Genomic DNA, 18,124 nt, shown 5'->3' with positions numbered 1-18,124 from the left:
GCAAAGTGAACATCCAAGGCTTGATCACGAAGACCACATCTTCGGATATCTACATTGCACTAACACTCTTCTTCAACCACTTTCAGGATCTAATGTGAAGCCAAAACACTAACAAGAAAATGACATGGAAAATCAAGCTCTAAGAAAAATTCCTCATTACTCGAACAACAATGCCACTTCCACTAACACAAGTGCTAGCGATATCAATGCTTTAACTACACACCTTTTCCATCCAACAATCTACTCCAAGTGCTAACAGATAAACCAACAAGCCATAGCAAGTAAATGCTATAACCCTTTCCAACACCTTAGTGGGCAAACTCAAGGAAACAAGGAACCAACTTAAGCTTAGCATAATGGACCACTATTGAGAATCCAGTCAAAGCTACTACAATGCTACTTCATGCAAGTAGACTAGCTTCACTATCAACCACTTTGGGGTTGATCATCGTTTAACCAAGCAACTTCGTAAACACATTGCTCACTATCACATGGATATGATATAAGTATCACAATGATTTGATCATTAATTGAGCAACACCACGAGCAATGCCAATGTTATTACTTCAAAGGTTTATGTGACTATCAAATGCCAACTCAATTCGACAAAATGCAACATAAATGCCACACTTCCACCGATAGAGATTTACGACACTGAACACCACCAACTTTTGTTCACAACATGGACAAGCTCATGCCACTCTCTTTCCGACCAAACTCAAAACTAAACCAACACCAAGCTACTCAAGGAGCAATAGCAAGGTTCCCCGGAAAAGAATTGAGCATTGTAACCCAAGTCTTCCAACAGCAAGCCTAGACAAAATGGTATAGCATTTCACTTCTATCCATCCCACAACTCACCATTGTAAGACCATCATCTCCAAGATGCATCAAGGTAGGGACTCTTGATTGCATAATATGAACATGAACAATGAGTCAACACCTCGTTGCAAATCATCTCTCCAAGAAGAGAAAATGATTTACGTGTTTGATCTTTCGTCCCCGATGACTCTCTTTTCGGTCTCATCTTTTACTAAACCTCTAGCTTGCTTTCGCACTGCCTTCAGTCCAATCCAAAAGAAGTTTATGAGAGAGCACGGCAATGATTACTTGAATCAATAGACTAATCCCTACAGTCTTGATTGATCCACTTGTATCCATGCCTAGGAAGGATCCACTAGTGCCGTGCTAAATAGCTACGGACCAGTCTATTTACCACTCATAGCAAACTCAGGGAAGGTTTGCTTTTACCCACAGTGCATGGAACAACTCATGGAACCACCGATAGGCTAACATTAATCCTGCCAACTCAAAGTGTAGCCTCGAGTTGCTAATGTGCCCCACACACAAGCCCAAGCGTAAACTCGTGCTAACGGAGCATCTCAAATCCATCCTATGAGCCCAAGAGCAAGCTCATATTATTAGGTACAAAAGGTAACCAAAACCATACCCAAGGGACGAATGCAAAACCTTTGCACCCAAACGTGTACCCACTCGGATCATCGTTTTCATCTCTGCATATGCAACGAGACTAGTTGCCCAATCTCATTGAATAGTACTCGCTGAGACTCATCCTCTGATACCAAATGTAGCGCACGTGGTTTTGACCCTTTATCCTATGGTGATTTACCATAGGATAACACCACGAAGCGGAACCTAAACCCTCTTTGTGCCACGTGACAAATGCCACGTGTCACATGCCACGTGTCCATAGGAACCCGAGGTTCAGGGCCTTGGGCCACTGAACAAAGGAACGGTGCCAAACTCCCAAGCATGGAGCCAAGGAGTGATGGAACCGAACCACGGACCAACTCCCGAGCATGAAGCCCAAGGAGCGAAGGGACAGGAGCCCGGAGCAACTTGGAACAGTCCTAGAGCAACCAGCATCCCAATGCCAGGACCAGCACGCAAAACGGAGCCAAACGGAGTCTGGCGCTATTTCGGTATACCGGTGGCCTAACGTGAGGATATGGGTACTCCACCAACTAGCATGGAATGGAACTTGGGCTTAGACCCAAGCCGGACGCAAAACAAGGACAGGCACGCAAGCGGGAGCTAGACTATGTCTCAGGTTGGTCGGCCATGCCCAACCTACCCACTATCCTTACTATACATTTGGAACCCCCTATAGCCCCCCCCCCCCCCCCCCCCCTTGAGGAACACATGCTTTGGGCTTTCACCCCAAGCCTCCCTTAGTATCAGGAGTTAGTCTCTGGGACAAGCTCGAAACTTACTAAATATGGAATGTCCCTAGATTGCGAATTTGAACACGGGACGAACACCATTGTGTTCAGGCCGATCTCTACATTCCGTAGATATGCCAAATGAGCAAATCTGGACACTTTCCATAAATAGCATTTGGGACCGAAATGAGACTAACACAAAGGGCATGATAGCGAGGGTGTTTGGCAGACACGGTAAGCTATCATGTAGCGATATTGAGGGACTAATCTCAATATGCGAGGGTTCTTGTCAAGCCAGTGCAAAACAGAGCAAAAGAGAACTAAAAAGCCAGGCCAAGTATGCTTGGCTGAATAGACACTTAGGAATTCCGTCCTTATGCTCATCCGGCCAAGTACAGATGCAAAGTCCAGTTTACTAACACTTGAACAAGAGGGGCTGACAAAGGGTCCAGCAATACTGACCTCCTGCCATCGTGGCAGTAAGGTAAGAGTGTCCGTAAGGACTAGTCGACAGGTAACTTTCGATACCCGAAGTCACATGCGCGACAGAGGGGGACTCCTAACAAAGTGCTCGAAGAATGAGCACAAAGCAAGTAGTAAGTGAGTTTTTAGAAAATGGACACAAAAGGACTAACATATGATACTGTAAACCACTAAATTTTCCATTCTACTCTAGTCACTTAACCACACCTCCGACCACTTAGAGGAGTCTCACTCACAACTTCCGTAAGTCTTATTTTGGATTTAGGGACTTGCTAGCCCCAAGAATGGCATTCATGCCACTCAACCATTGCACTTGGTCCAAGTGCTCCACGTGTCCGATCCCATGACCGACACCCTAAGGTACCACCAACATATCAACCCATTACACTAAGGCCATGTCCGTTCACCTTGGTCACACTGGTGGTCTGACACCACCTACATCACAGTCCCATTTCTCAAAGACTAGGCTATCCGTTTATGAATGATCATCCCAGATCCACTCCTTAGCATCCTTAGGATGCTTGCAGACATAGGGAATAGCCTTCCCCAATATCCTTTTTCTGGTCCCCATCAAGTCCCTTTTCTTCCCATGGCCGTGTTTGCTAACACTGCCACTGGATCAAGGCCCACAAGCCCAACCACTAAGTCCCATAGTCCTTTGGGACTTCCTCACCACACAACTGTATCCTTGGTCACTACACCAAAGGATTACTCCTCTTCCTTTCCATTGTCTGGGCCTTTGGGACAACATTTTGGAACACCGTGGCCCTACGCGAGCCTTATGAGTACTCTCCCTGCCTTCTGTAAGCGACTAAATTTTCCATTCTACTTTAGTCACTTAACCACACCTCCGACCACTTGGAGGAGTCTCATTCACAACCTCCATAAGTCCAATCCAGGACTTGGGACTTGCTAGCCCCGAGAATGGCATCCATGCCACTCAACATTTGCACTTGGTCCAAGTGCTCCACGTGTCCGATCCCATGACTAACACTCAAAGGTACCACCGACATAGCAGCCCGTTACGCTAAGGCCATGCCCAATCACCTTTGCCACACTGGTAGTCCAATACCACTTGCATCACAGTCTTGGCTCTCCAAGACTAGGCAAACCATCCGTGAGTGGTCATCTCAGATCCACTCCTTAGCATCCTTAGGATGCCCACCGACAAGGGGAATAGCCTTCCCCAATATCCCTCTGTCAGTCCCCACTAAGTCCCTTTCTGCCCCTGGCCGTGTTTGCCAACACTGCCACTGGATCAAGACCCACAGGCCCGACCACTAAGTCCCATGGTCCTCTGGGACTTCCTCACCACACGACTGTGTCCTTGGTCACTACCCCAGAGGACTGCTCCTCTTCCTTTCCATAGTCTGGGCCTTTGGGACAACATTTCGGAACACCGTGGCCTTACGCGAGCCACCTGGGTACTCTCCTCGCCTTCTGCCCTCGGGTGCTCTAGCCATGGGCTTAGAGCGAGGTTCCGTTGAGCCACGCCTGGTATCCAAGTAGGTAGTGCCACCCACACTTGGACTGGGAGCATCGGCCAGTCGATCTCCCGGGGGAACTAGAGCCGGCTCTTGAACACTTCACCAAGCTACCCCGCTTGTCGGTCCATGTTCACTCTAGTCTTGGACTTCCCAGTGGTCAGCTCATCACCCAACACTGGGTCTGGCCTTCCTGGGCCCAACTGGCCCTTCTTGGGCCAAACTGGCCTTTCCTGGCCAAACTGGCTCCACTGGGCTCCAACCCCCATACTCTACCTACTATACTTTTGGAACCCCCCGCAGCCCCCCCCCCCCCCCCCCCCTGGGGGACGATCGCTTTGGGCTTTCACCCAACTGCCTGTATTAGTATTCGGACTCGGACTCGGGCTCGAACTCGGACTCGGACTCGGTCTCGGTCCCGGTTTCGGACTCGGACTCGGTCTCGGTCTCGGCTTCGGCCTCGGCCTCGGTCTCGGTCTCGGGTCCATCTCGGACTCCATCTCGGACTCCATCTCGGGTCCATCTCGGACTCCATCTCGGGTCCATCTCGGACTCCATCTCGGGTCCATCTCGGACTCGATCTCGGACTCCATCTCGGGTCCATCTCGGACTCGATCTCGGACTCCATCTCGGGTCCATCTCGGACTCCATCTCGGACTCCATTTCGGGTCCATCTCGGACTCCATTTCGGGTCCATCTCGAACTCCGTCTCGGTCCATCTCGGACTCCGTCTCGGTCCATCTCGGACTCTATCTCGGGTCCATCTCGGACTCTATCTCGGGTCCATCTCGGGTCCACCTCGGACTCCACTTCGGACTCCACCTCGGACTCCATCTCGGGTCCTTCTCGGACACTACCATGTGTCATGTGTTGGTCCTTTTTGGAGCCTCGCTTATTGCTCATTTCGTGCTCATTCCTCGAGCCCTTCGTTAGGAGTTCCACTCCCGCTCTCGACCTTTCAAGGCGGAGCTTTTGGCCCAAATGTGTTACACTCGTTTGGCTTTCGCTTCGGCCACTACCACGTGGCACCCTTCCGGCTCCACTTTGGGGCCTAGGGATTTTGTGTCTCACAACTCCACCACCCATAGACGAAGTTCGATGTCCTCATCGAACGGTAAACCATTTTATAAAGTAGCACCCTCATGTGTTACCATTTCCATCCTTGGCATCTAGCCAATATTTGTCAATGGTCTGACATTGAAGGCTCACCATGCCTTCTACATATTCGTCAATGGTTTGACACCAAAGGCTCACCATGCCTTGCCCATCCTCTAAGGAGGGTAGTCTCTCCAACTTAGAGACTGATTGGACCACATGTAGTGGTTCCCTCCTTTTATTGGTTTAGTTCTCGCTAAACCTCTTAGAGACCCTTCTCTAAGTCAATCCCACTACTCCTTCTCGAGTAGTTTCAATTTCCTAGGTGTCTCCAACACCTTGCATTGCACTTTTTGTGCAACTCCACTTCCCCATCTTAGGAAGTTCTTTACTTGAGGGCACCATCATCCTCTTTTCTATTTCATGCCACCTTAGGCACTAAGTTCCATTTATCATACTTTGTGCTAGGGCTGTCCATGGCCCTATCATTTGGCTACCTTACCGCTCCCTCCCTTGGAGCTTCCACTTTCGCCAAATCGGAGCAATTCGGAATCCATCCTTGGAAACACACTTCCTTTCCCGCAATTTGTTAGCGTCCAACACATTAGTGTTCCTCGCCTAACTTTGCCACTTGGATTCCTTCCAAGGGATTCCACAGCCCTATCTTGGCCACTCATCTTTTGCTCCTATCCGTTGATTGTTGCACCAAGCAACACCGAATCTCTACCTCCCTCCTTGAGGTATTCTTTTGATTCCATAGCAAAGGCTCTGCTTTGCCAATACTAGGGTGTTCACCCCTAGTAAGTCTCTTTAGCATCTTCTGCAGTGGGCTCTATCCACGGCCCAACTTTGTGACCCTCCCATAGGTCTCTTTAGAGACTACTCTCCTTGGACACACTATGCCATCGCAATGACATAGCTCATTTCCTTAAGGTGCTTTACCCACTTGGTCACCTTGACCAAGCCACACCATCATCAATAGTTCAAATCAACACTTTGAACTAGGAACCTTATTCCTTAGCCCAAACAAGGACTGCGTCCTCATTTAGCCACAAGATCATCTAGTGATCTCACCTCGGCACCTTAACAGGTTTGCCAATAGGTACTAGGTCTTCCAGACCTTTAACTTGTTAACTACGACCCCGGGGGCATCCCCCACACTTGGCGGTGCGCCCAAGCCAGCCCTTCCGGCCAAGGGTCCATAACAACTGAGACTGGGTGTCCCCATCTCATTCACCACGTCCTTGGTGCCACTTGCACCAAAGTGTTCAAGTTAGATATGCTGAGCCACACTAAGCAATCTAACCGTGCATCACGACTCCGAGGCATCCCTCACTTGGCGGTGTGCCCAAACCAGTCTCCCCACTGAGAGTCCATGACCACCGAAATATGAGTGTCCCCATATTCCAAACCATCACCACGCCCTAGTGATTTGGGACTCGAACCCAAGCACTAGAGGGTCGGGACTCGAACCCAACCTCCGTATATGCATCTACGGATGGCATCACACAAGATGCCTGGCGTGACTCCCCACGCCGGTGCACCAACTTATACTTAAAGCGCGCTATAGATCACAGCTTAGGAACCTAGTTCCTCCCCACTGCCAAGTCCTCTCACTTGACAAGCCTGTGATCATGCATGGACTCCTCCATGCTTGGCCCCATGGCCCACCCTTTTTGAAGTTATCACCTTCAACTAGGGTATTTGTTCCCCCCGACTTGCCAACCTCACTTGGCAAGTCCTCCGACCACTGTAACATGGTTCCTACATAAGCGTGAAAGTCCTTGGTCATCGACTTTCGTTCAAAGCCCTCTCTTTGAACACTCGGGAACTACTTCCCTAACCTTGACATCCTTGCCTTATGGCAAGCTTCAAAACCACGCTTCTGCTGCGCCACTCTGATTTCGCACGTTCTATGAACCATTTACACTTGGCCTTTCTAGGTACTAAGCTACCTAGAATCGTCTTCGGGAACCTTGAAGGAACTCTGTCCCTTAGCTTGCTAAGGCCTCCCTTTTTGCAAGCTTTCCAATTGCCACATAGTCTAACATGGACAATTCCATATTTTAGACTCTCCAGGGCATCACGATTGCTAGCGGCAACACCCTCGAGCCCCCACTTGATTCTCCACTCCCAGCTGGCATAACCAACCTTGGTTATGCCCTTCGATTCCTGTGGTTCGGTTCTATCCCCTTACTTCTTGCTTTTGGCTTCACACCTTTCCTTCGGTCATTCTCCTCCAGACCAGGAGGATAGCTTTGCACTTTCTATCATGCCTTAGCAAGTATCCTTAGGGATGAACCTACCCAATAGCCCATGGAGTGGTTCCTCAATCCGGGTATGCTCACCTTATAATCCCACATACTGGGATTACATTGTTGCTTATGGGCCTTTACATGCCCATCACTAGCCTTGCCAAAATTCCATTTTTTGGCTTTGTCCAACTCGGGTAGACAGTCCTCTCCTGTCTCCGCAACCTTGGACATTTGGATAGCACCTTCTATCCATCATTCGCTAGGGACTTAGTCCCTTGGGCCTTATCCATTGCCCTCGCGACATCAAACACCACCTTCTGGTGTTCTAGAGTGTTCGGGTGTCCCAATGATGGCTTTCTTGACAATGAGTATTTCCTTTTATGACATTGACTTACTATATCGCAACATAAGCAATTTATCCCCCGTAAGGGTATATCCAACTTCCCTATGCTATTAAGAAGTCTTGGGTAGCTACCTTCTACCCGTTTAACCAGTTATTTTGCACCTCTTGCTTAGTTGCCTCATAGTTGTCAAGTCTTACAACTCATTGCTTGGTGCTTCCACACCTCCATCATTATCTGGGTCACCACACTCCAACTGCATGCTCTGCAGCTTAGGCTATGCCATTCCCATTTCCATTGGGATTCCTTTGGCAAGGGGTTCTCATGAACCCACCAACATAGCCTCAAGGTATCACACCTTGGCACATTTGGTGTCTCCACACCATCGGCTCCACGAGCCTACCTCTAAGACACTACTTATTAGTGTCTAGGTCTCGCCAAGGCTAATATAGTTGTTTCTTATGCCACTTATCCATTAGCATTGCACCATAGTGTTTGCACCCAACTCTGGGCCAAAGTTGCTTTCTTTTGGGAGCATCTTTCCCACAACTTTAGCATGGCACATTCTGCCATCAATGAGATACCTACTGTTCTCATACTTGGATCTTATGTTCCTCCCCATATCTCATGGGGCACCATACACCTCAGTCCAAATGCTTCAACCAATCCCTTAGGACCGTTTCTTGACTCCACTTGAGTCATACAGCATTTTAGACTTTGCTAATCCAACGACCTGCGAGGTCTTGGTCTTCGAGGTGCCAACTTGCTGGAATACAACTTCTTGTATTCAAGTCCTGCTCACAAGGACCATCTTTGCAAGTGTTCCTCCGACACTTGATTTGTTCTCTTGGGGCAACCTTTTGCCCCTTAGGACCACTTGTCCATGTGATGAGAATACCAACTCATCCTCTAAGTACACCCCCAACTCCTTGGGTTGTTCCCTCATTTATAAGAGGTAGCCCCGGCTACCATTTCAAGGACTTGAGTCCTCTTCCGTATTTGACCTCCCACGGTCATTAATCCTGGTCTCACATTCATGAGCACCAACCTCAACTACATGAGGATAACCTTGTGACTCCTTTATTGTTTTGGAGTCTCTATCTTTCCTGTGATCCCAGTTATAGTTATTTACCACAACTATATTAGCCAGTTTGCTAAGTCAAACGCTCATCTGGATCACATCCTCAACTCAATGAGGAAAACCTTGCACTGTTCCCAAGATCCCAAAGTCGTTCCATTATTGGCCCTTTTCTATCCACCACCTTGTTTACAAGTTCACACATGAACTGTAATAGAGAGCTATGTCTTCCTGACTTGCTACTCCACAAGGATAGGCCCACTCCTTAGACCTTCTGATGCCAACACAAGTGATGATATACTTGAGCACCAATAAAAGTCGGACTAAGGAACAGCTCCGATACCAAATTGTAAGCGACTAAATTTTCCATTCTACTTTAGTCACTTAACCACACCTCCGACCACTTGGAGGAGTCTCATTCACAACCTCCATAAGTCCAATCCAGGACTTGGGACTTGCTAGCCCCGAGAATGGCATCCATGCCACTCAACATTTGCACTTGGTCCAAGTGCTCCACGTGTCCGATCCCATGACTGACACTCAAAGGTACCACCGACATAGCAGCCCGTTACGCTAAGGCCATGCCCAATCACCTTTGCCACACTGGTAGTCCAATACCACTTGCATCACAGTCTTGGCTCTCCAAGACTAGGCAAACCATCCGTGAGTGGTCATCTCAGATCCACTCCTTAGCATCCTTAGGATGCCCACCGACAAGGGGAATAGCCTTCCCCAATATCCCTCTGTCAGTCCCCACTAAGTCCCTTTCTGCCCCTGGCCGTGTTTGCCAACACTGCCACTGGATCGAGACCCACAGGCCCGACCACTAAGTCCCATGGTCCTCTGGGACTTCCTCACCACACGACTGTGTCCTTGGTCACTACCCCAGAGGACTGCTCCTCTTCCTTTCCACAGTCTGGGCCTTTGGGACAACATTTCGGAACACCGTGGCCTTACGTGAGCCACCTAGGTACTCTCCTCGCCTTCTGCCCTCGGGTGCTCTAGCCATGGGCTTAGAGCGAGGTTCCGTTGAGCCACGCCTGGTATCCAAGTAGGTAGTGCCACCCACACTTGGACTAGGAGCATCGGCCAGTCGATCTCCCGGGGGAACTAGAGCCGGCTCTTGAACACTTCACCAAGCTACCCCGCTTGTCGGTCCATGTTCACTCTAGTCTTGGACTTCCCAGTGGTCAGCTCATCACCCAACACTGGGTCTGGCCTTCCTGGGCCCAACTGGCCCTTCCTGGGCCAAACTGGCCTTTCCTGGCCAAATTGGCTCCACTGGGCTCCAACCCCTATACTCTCCCTACTATACTTTTGGAACCCCCCGTAGCCCCCCCCCCCCCTGGGGGACGATCGCTTTGGGCTTTCACCCAACTGCCTGTATTAGTATTCGGACTTGGATTCGGGCTCGAACTCGGACTCGGACTCGGTCTCGGTCCCGGTTTCGGACTCAGACTCGGTCTCAATCTCGGCTTCGGCCTCGGCCTCGGTCTCGGTCTCGGGTCTATCTCGGACTCCATCTCGGACTCCATCGCGGGTCCATCTCGGACTCCATCTCGGGTCCATCTCGGACTCCATCTCGGGTCCATCTCGGACTCCATCTCGGGTCCATCTCGGACTCGATCTCGGACTCCATCTCGGGTCCATCTCGGACTCGATCTCGGACTCCATCTCAGGTCCATCTCGGACTCGATCTCGGACTCCATCTCGGGTCCATCTCGGACTCCATCTTGGACTCCATTTCGGGTCCATCTCGGACTCCGTCTCGGTCCATCTCGGACTCTATCTCGGGTCCATCTCAGACTCGATCTCGGGTCCATCTCGGGTCCACCTCGGACTCCACTTCGGACTCCACCTCGGACTCCATCTCGGGTCCTTCTCAGACACTACCATGTGTCATGTGTTGGTCCTTTTTGGAGCCTCGCTTATTGCTCATTTCGTGCTCATTCCTCGAGCCCTTCGTTAGGAGTTCCACTCCCGCTCTCAACCTTTCAAGGCGGAGCTTTTGGCCCAAATGTGTTACACTCGTTTGGCTTTCGCTTCGGCCACTACCACGTGGCACCCTTCCGGCTCCACTTTGGGGCCTAGGGATTTTGTGTCTCACACCTTCCACCTTTGGGTGCTCTAGCTATAGGCTTAGAGCGAAGTTTCGTTGAGCCACGCCAGGTATCCAAGTAGGTAGTGCCACCCACACTTGGACTGAGAGCATCGATCATTCGATCTCCTGGGGGAACTAAAGCCGGCTCTTGAACACTTCACCAAGCTACCCACTTGTTGGTCCATATTCACTCTAGTCTTGGACTTCCCAGTGGTCAGCTCATCACCCAACACCTGGGTGCAGCCTTCCTGGGCCAAATTGGCCTTTCCTAGCCAAATTGGCTCCATTAGGCTCCACACTCTCCCTACTATACTTTTGGAACCCCATGCAAGCCCCCCCCCCCCTTGGGGGATGATCGCTTTGGGCTTTCACCCAACAACCTGTATTAGTATTTGGACTCGAACTCGGACTTAGACTCAGACTTGGTCTCAGTCCCGGTTTTGGACTTGGACTCGGTTTCAGTTTCGGTCTCAGTCTCGGTCTCAGTTCCATCTCAGACTCCATCTCGGGTCCATCTCGGACTCCATCTTGGGTTCATCTCGGACTCCATCTCGGACTTCATCTCGGGTCCATCTCAGACTCCATCTCGGACTCCATCTCGGGTCCATCTCGGACTCCATCTTGGACTCCATCTCGGACTCCATCTTGGATTCCATCTCGGGTCCATCTCAGACTCCATCTCAGGTCCATCTCAGGTCAATCTCGGACTCCATCTCGGATCCTCTTGTGTCCCTTTTCTAGAGACTCACTTATTGCTCACTTCGTGCTTGTTCCTCGAGCACTTTGTTGGGAGTTCCACTCCTGCTCTCAACCTTTCAAGTCGGAGCTTTTAGTCCAAATGTGTTACGCTCGTTTGGCTTTCGCTTCAGCCACTACCACGTGGCACCCTTCCGACTCCACTTTGGGGCCTAGGGATTTTGTGTCTCACAGACACATGAAGGTGTCGAGATAAAGTCCAAGATGGAGTCTGAGAAGGAGTCCAAGATGGACTTGAGAAGGAGTCTAAGATGGAGTCTGAGATGGAGTCCAAAATGAGTTTGAGATGGAGTCCGAAATGGACCTAGGATGGAGTCTGAGATGGACTTGAAATGGAGAGTTATAGATAGACCCAAGATGGAGTCTGAGATGGAATCCGAGAAGGACCCGAGATGGAGTCCAAGATGGATCTGAGATGGAGTCCAAGATGGAGTTTGAGATGGACCCGAGATGGAGTCTGAGATGGAGTCTGAGAAGGACCCGAGATGGAGTCCAAGAGGGACTTGAGATGGAGTCCGAGGTCAAAATCGAGAATGAGATTAAGACTGAGGCTGAGACCGAGACCAAGTCTGAGTCTAAGTCCGAGTCCAAATCTGAGGGTGAAAGCCCAAAGCATCGTCTCCTAGACCCTAGAGGGCTTCGTAAGCTCCAAAAGTATAGTAGGGGGAGGACTCTAGTGGAGCCAATTTGGCTAGGAAAGTCTAATGTGACCAAGGAAGGTTATACCCATTTGTTGAGTGATGATATAACCATTAAGGAGTCCAATGCTAAAGTGAATACAAACAAACAAGCGAGGTAACTTTGTGAATTATTCAAGAGTCGAATCTAGCTTCCCCGGGAGATCAAACAATCAATATTCCCAATCCATCCAAGTAAGTAATACCACCCATATTTACCTAGCGTGGCTCATCGGAACCTCACTCTAGCCACATGGCTAAAGCACCTAAAGGCGAAAGGTGGGGAGAGTATTGTAAGTGACTAAATTTTTCCATTCTACTTTAGTCACTTAACCACACCTTCTACCACTTGGAAGAGTCTCATTCACAACCTCCATAAGTCCCACTCAAGGCTTGGGGCTTGCTAGCCCTGAGAATGGCATCCATGCCACTCAACCTTTGCACTTGGTCCCAGTGCTCCACGTGTCCAGTCCCATGACCAACACCCCAAAGCACCACCAACATACCAGCCTATTACGCTAGGCCATGTCCAATCACCTTGGTCACATCGGTGGTCCAACACCACCTGCATTCCAATCCCGTCTCTTCAAGACTAGGCCATCCGTCCGTGAGTGGTCATCCCAGATTCACTCTTTAGCATCCTTAGGATGCCTACAGACATGGGGAATAGCCTTCCTCAATATCTCCTTTCTGGTCCCCACCAAGTCCCTTTCTGTCCTTGGCCGTGTTCGCCAACACTGCCACTGGATCAGGGCCCACAGGCCCGGCCACTAAGTCCCATGGTCCTCTGGGACTTCCTCACCGCACGACTGTATCCTTGGTCACTATACTAGAGGACTATTCCTCTTCCTTTCCATAGTTTGGGCCTTTGTGACAACATTTCGGAACACTGTGGCCTTACGCAAGCCTCGTGGGTACTCTCCCCACCTTCTGCCTTTGGGTGCTTTAGCCATGGGCTTAGAGCGAAGTTCCGTTGAGCCACACCAGGTATCCAAGTAGGTAGTGCCACCTACACTTGGACTGGGAGCATCGGCTAATCGATCTCCCGGGGGAACTAAAGCCGGCTCTTGAACACTTCACCAAGCTACCCTGCTTGTTGGTCCGTATTCACTTTAGTCTTGGACTTCCCAGTGGTCAGTTCATCACCCAACACTGGGTCTGGCCTTCCTGGGCCAAATTGGCCTTTCCTGGCCAAACTGGCTCCACTACAGTCCTCCCCCTTACTATACTTTTGGAGCTCACCAAAACCCCCAGGGTCTGGGAGACGAACGCTTTGGGCTTTCACCCTCTCAAACTCGAACTCGAACTCGGACTCGGACTCGGACTCGGTCGGACTCGGACTCGGACTTGGGCTCGGGCTTGGTCTCGGCCTCGACCTCGGTCTCGGTCTCGGTCCCAGTCCCGATCTCGGTCTCAGTCTTGGTCTCAGTCTCAGTCCCAGTCTCGGTCTTGACCTTGGACTCCATCTCGGGTCCTTCTCGAACTCCATCTCAGATTCCATCTCGGGTCCATCTCGGACTCCATCTCAGACTCCCTCTCGGACTCCCTCTCGGACTCCATCTCGAGTCCATCTTGGACTCCATCTCGGGTCCATCTCGGACTCCATCTCGGGTCCATCTCGGACTCCATCTCGGTCCATCTCGGACTCCACCTCGGACTCCAACTCGGGTCCATCTCGGGTCCATCTCGGACTCCATCTCAGACTCCATCTCAGACTCCATCTTGGACTCCAACTCGGACTCCAACTCGGGTCCATCTCAAATTCCATCTCAGACTCCACCTCAGACTCCAACTCGGGTCCATCTCGGACTCCATCTTAGGTCCATCTCGGACACTTCCACGTGTCATGTGTTGGTCCTTTTGGGTCCCTTTTTGGAGCCTCACTTATTGTTCTCTTCATGCTCGTTCCTTGAGCACTCCGTTGGGAGTTCCACTCCCACTCTCAACCTTGCAAGTCGGAGCCTTTTAGTCCAAATGTGTTACGCTTGTTTGGCTTTTGCTTCGGCCACTACCACGTGGCACCCTTTCGGCTCCACTTTGGGGCTTAGGGATTTGTGTCTCATAAGTACCCACAAGGCTTGCATAAGGCCACAGTGTTTTGAAATGTTATCCTAAAGTCCTAAAGTGTGGAAAAGAAGAGGAATAATTTTCTAGTGTAATGACTAAGGATATGATCATATGATGAGGAATTCCTAGAGGATAGTGGGATTTAATGGTCGGGCCTTTGGGCCTTGACCCAGTGGTGGTGTTAGTAATCACAACCATGGATAAAGAGGGATTTGGTGGGGACAAAAGAAGCAACATTAAGGAAAGGTCTTCCCCATATCTTCGAGCACTCTAAGGGTGCTAAGGTGTGGTTAAGGGATGATCATTCATGGATGGATAACCCAGTCTTTGGGAGATGGGATTGTGACGCAAGTGGTGTTAGACTACTAGTGTGATAAAGGTAAATGGGCATAGATTTAATGTAATGGGTTGATATATTAGTGGTACCTTTGAGTGTTAATCACGAGATCGGATATGTAGAGCACTTGGACCAAGTGCAAAAGTTGAGTGGCATAAATGCCATTCTTGGGGCCAACAAGTTCTTAAGTTTGGAATAGAATTTATAGAGGTTGTGAGTGAAATTCCTCCATGTGGTCAAAGATGTGATTATATGACTAAAGTAAAATAAAAAATATAGTCACTTACAGGCATCTTCTTTTCTAAGTTGGTGAATAGTCTTGGGATACTTGGGGTTAAGCATCATTAGGTTTAAGTAATATTAATATGGGTAACCTTTTAGAAAGTTTAAATTCAAGAGTTTATATTTGGTGACTCTAATAGTTAGCTAGGTTAATCATATTATATATTGGTTATCACACCATATATTAAGATTATTGAGGAAAAAAATTATAGAACACAAAAAGATCTAAAAAGGAATTTTTAGCAATTTATAAACAACAAAAAAGAATGACTCAAAAGACAATTTATAAGAATTCAAATATAAAAGAAAAGAGCCTATGAATAAAAGTGCACTTTTGTTTTCAATCAATTAAGGGATATTTAAGGTTACTCTAAATTCATGAGTTTACATTTGGTGTTTAATTTGGAAGCTCATATTTGGTGTCCATAAACTTCTTAGTAGCAATGGTACACAAAAGCTCTTAAGTACATAAAAACCTTAATAATGACACTCATAAATAAAGACACACATTTAACTTGAAACTCTGGCCAAAGTGACACCAAAATTGATTAAAAGACTCTACCAACAAAACAAAAACAAGATTTTTAACTTCATGCATATACTCAACATCTAAATTAGTATGAAGAGGATAAAAATAGCCAACCTAAAATTATAAAAATCATAAATGATCGAAGAAAAGGAAATATTGCAGATGAAAAAAATAATTAGATGGTAAATTGAAGGATTAACATTCTCCAAAAACCACACTACATCATCCATAACTTGCTAATCAATGTCAAATTATATTCCACATTAATAGAAGATGGCAAAACACCAAGAACAAAAAAAAGTATTTAATCACATCTCACATAAACACAATAATATAATTCTACCCCACAACACTAAAAGCTTGATCCAGTAAAGCAACATTAATGACATACTCCTTGATCAATGATAGTGTGGTATGGTAAAAAAAGGGAATGCAATAAAGATCAAAAGGAAGAACAAATTTAAACATAGTAATAGCTAAATTCTTGATCTTGCAAAAACTAATATAAATTTAAATCTAAAAGAGAAAGAAAGGAATAAGAACTAAAGCATGATCCCAAACATGAAAGCAAAACATTACTAAAATGCTTTACCCTCTAGGGATAAATTATAATGCCCTTCTCCTCCACTAATTCATGATATATATTAATTGGGGTTTAGACTATTGTTTATATACAAAAATGGATGGATCAAATTTAATCCCATGTTATATACATACATACATACATACATACATATATATATATATATATATATATATATATATATATATATTACAAACCTTACAATATTAATTAATAAAAAAATTATTATTTAGGATTATTTTTACATAGCAAAGTAAATTTGCCTAGCAGAGTTTTGTAGGCAGATGACACGTGGAAAATCACTATTCCAAGCTAGAAACAATAAGTGCAATTTCTTATGTTATTACCTTCCCACACCGGCCCCAAAGGAAATGGCGGGAAGTCACACCACAATCGTGGCAAATGGCAAGAGGGGTTTAGAGGTTTGTTTACAAGCTCGAGAGCTCGGGCAAAATTCCTTCCTTGGTTGCCATCTCGTAAATGGCAATGGCCGCAAGAGCTTTGGCGTCGGCAGTGTACCTCCATAGCTTTCGATACGGCGCCACATGAACCTTGATGAGCTCGCCATGCTCAACCAGGCCTTGCTCTTGTCCTTGAAGCGCCGAGAGAGCCTGCGTGAAAAGAGTATTAAATTCTTATTCTTCGATGGTCGTGGTACCTCTGGATTTATGTGACCTCTGTACAGTAACAGTGTTATTTCTTCATCGGAGCCCCCCTGGAGGAAGGACACAGGAATAAAAAACCAAGCACTATAAACGAAAACATTTTACCGGTGATGGGAACATCTTCTGTCCTGTTTCCTTGTCGAGGAGTGCGGTTAGATCGATCAAATCGGAGGTTTTTATGTGAATTCCTGTCTCCTCCTCAATCTGTAACCGCAAAGATGAGATGGAAACGAAATGCAGGCACAGATACCTCTCTCGCAGCCGTTCCAACAAAATCTCCTGCGTCGTCATCTAACATTCCTGCTGGTAATTCCAGGATCACACGACCCACTGGAACTCTAGCCTGAGATTTGTTTTTTTTCCATGAGATAGCAGCGAATGAAACAGAAACTTCTTACTTGCTCGGTGAGAACGACATGTTTCTCCCCTGCGCACTCCAGCAGCATGAGTACAGCCACAGCTCCACCTCGACCAAAAACAACCCCAGGAAGCTGTATAGTTTTTAATCAGCAGAAAGAAAGAAAGAAAACACGGCAAGAGATACCTTTGCTCCAGTTTTCTCGTCCACGATGTCCGCTTTGAATTTCACAAATCCCACACGCTTTCCAAACATATCTACGCTCTGCATCCGTCACGTTTAGATCTCAGCTGTTTCCGTGGCAATGAAGTATTTTAGCTCACCTGGATGGTTATTCCTTGAAGAGAGCATCGAGTACCTCGTTCGTCACTCAAGGAGAGAATGCCTGCCGGACCAGTGATCGTCTTAAGCCACCGTTGGAATGGGATAGATTCCACTGCCGCGCTATATCGTATCATCGGATCAGCGCTACAACATAGAGATGGAAATATTTTACCTGACTACACTCTCTGGCATTGCAGAAATTCCCGCGACCGAGACGCGCTTTCCCAGAACCTCAATCTCCACGGAAGCCACATCCACTGTAGGAATCCCCTGAGAGCTCATCGCCGCTCGAATCCTTGTCGTCGAGAAGAACTTCCTGTCGAATCCAGCCAGCTTTTGGTGCTGCGAGTACGTTCTAGCGATAGCTACGCACGCCTGGCCTGGACAGAGATTGAGATAATTCTCCTCAGATCACGATGAGCTTACCACGATCAAGGCCGGGCGAAGGCGCAGCGCCATCACTTGGAGCGAATGCCCTAGTAGACTAGGTTTGAGGTTCGAATCCAGTTTATACCAATCAACGGTC

General features: G+C 48.0%; 1 protein-coding gene across 3 annotated transcripts; it reads right to left on the bottom strand.

Moving 5' to 3' along the window:
• Positions 1 to 16,566: 16,566 nt before the first annotated feature.
• On the bottom strand, positions 16,567 to 18,093 carry LOC9652442 (nudix hydrolase 14, chloroplastic). 3 transcript variants are annotated; one of them, XM_002993031.2, is made up of 9 exons: positions 18,025 to 18,093; positions 17,771 to 17,978; positions 17,598 to 17,718; positions 17,461 to 17,538; positions 17,315 to 17,407; positions 17,167 to 17,259; positions 17,022 to 17,120; positions 16,910 to 16,966; positions 16,567 to 16,862 (listed from the first exon to the last, which is right to left on the bottom strand). In XM_002993031.2, exons 2-9 carry the CDS (start codon positions 17,878 to 17,880, stop codon positions 16,680 to 16,682), a joined length of 834 nt encoding a protein of 277 aa, XP_002993077.2. In that variant the 5' UTR covers positions 17,881 to 17,978; positions 18,025 to 18,093; the 3' UTR covers positions 16,567 to 16,679. The 3 variants fall into 3 exon arrangements, with proteins under 3 accessions (XP_002993077.2, XP_024522532.1, XP_024522533.1); XM_024666764.1 differs by having other exon boundaries at positions 17,771 to 17,973; positions 18,025 to 18,071; XM_024666765.1 differs by having other exon boundaries at positions 17,771 to 17,973; positions 18,028 to 18,071.
• Between the last annotated feature and the right edge of the window lie 31 nt (positions 18,094 to 18,124).

The sequence above is a fragment of the Selaginella moellendorffii genome, unplaced genomic scaffold (assembly GCF_000143415.4).
Source record: "Selaginella moellendorffii unplaced genomic scaffold, v1.0 SELMOscaffold_148, whole genome shotgun sequence".
NCBI lineage: Eukaryota > Viridiplantae > Streptophyta > Lycopodiopsida > Selaginellales > Selaginellaceae > Selaginella > Selaginella moellendorffii.
Note: the sequence above shows the minus strand (reverse complement) of the source record. Positions and strands in the feature narration are given on the sequence as shown.

Bases quoted from the DNA above. Each gene is read 5' to 3' on its own strand.
- LOC9652442 (XM_024666764.1), bottom strand. From the start codon at position 18,057: ATGGCGCTGCGCCTTCGCCCGGCCTTGATCGTG. The intron at 17,719-17,770 runs GTAAAATATTTC...GATACGATATAG, and splicing joins ATGCCAGAGAGTGTAGTCAG to CGCGGCAGTGGAATCTATCC. The intron at 16,863-16,909 runs GTACCACGACCA...CTTTTCACGCAG, and splicing joins GAGGTCACATAAATCCAGAG to GCTCTCTCGGCGCTTCAAGG.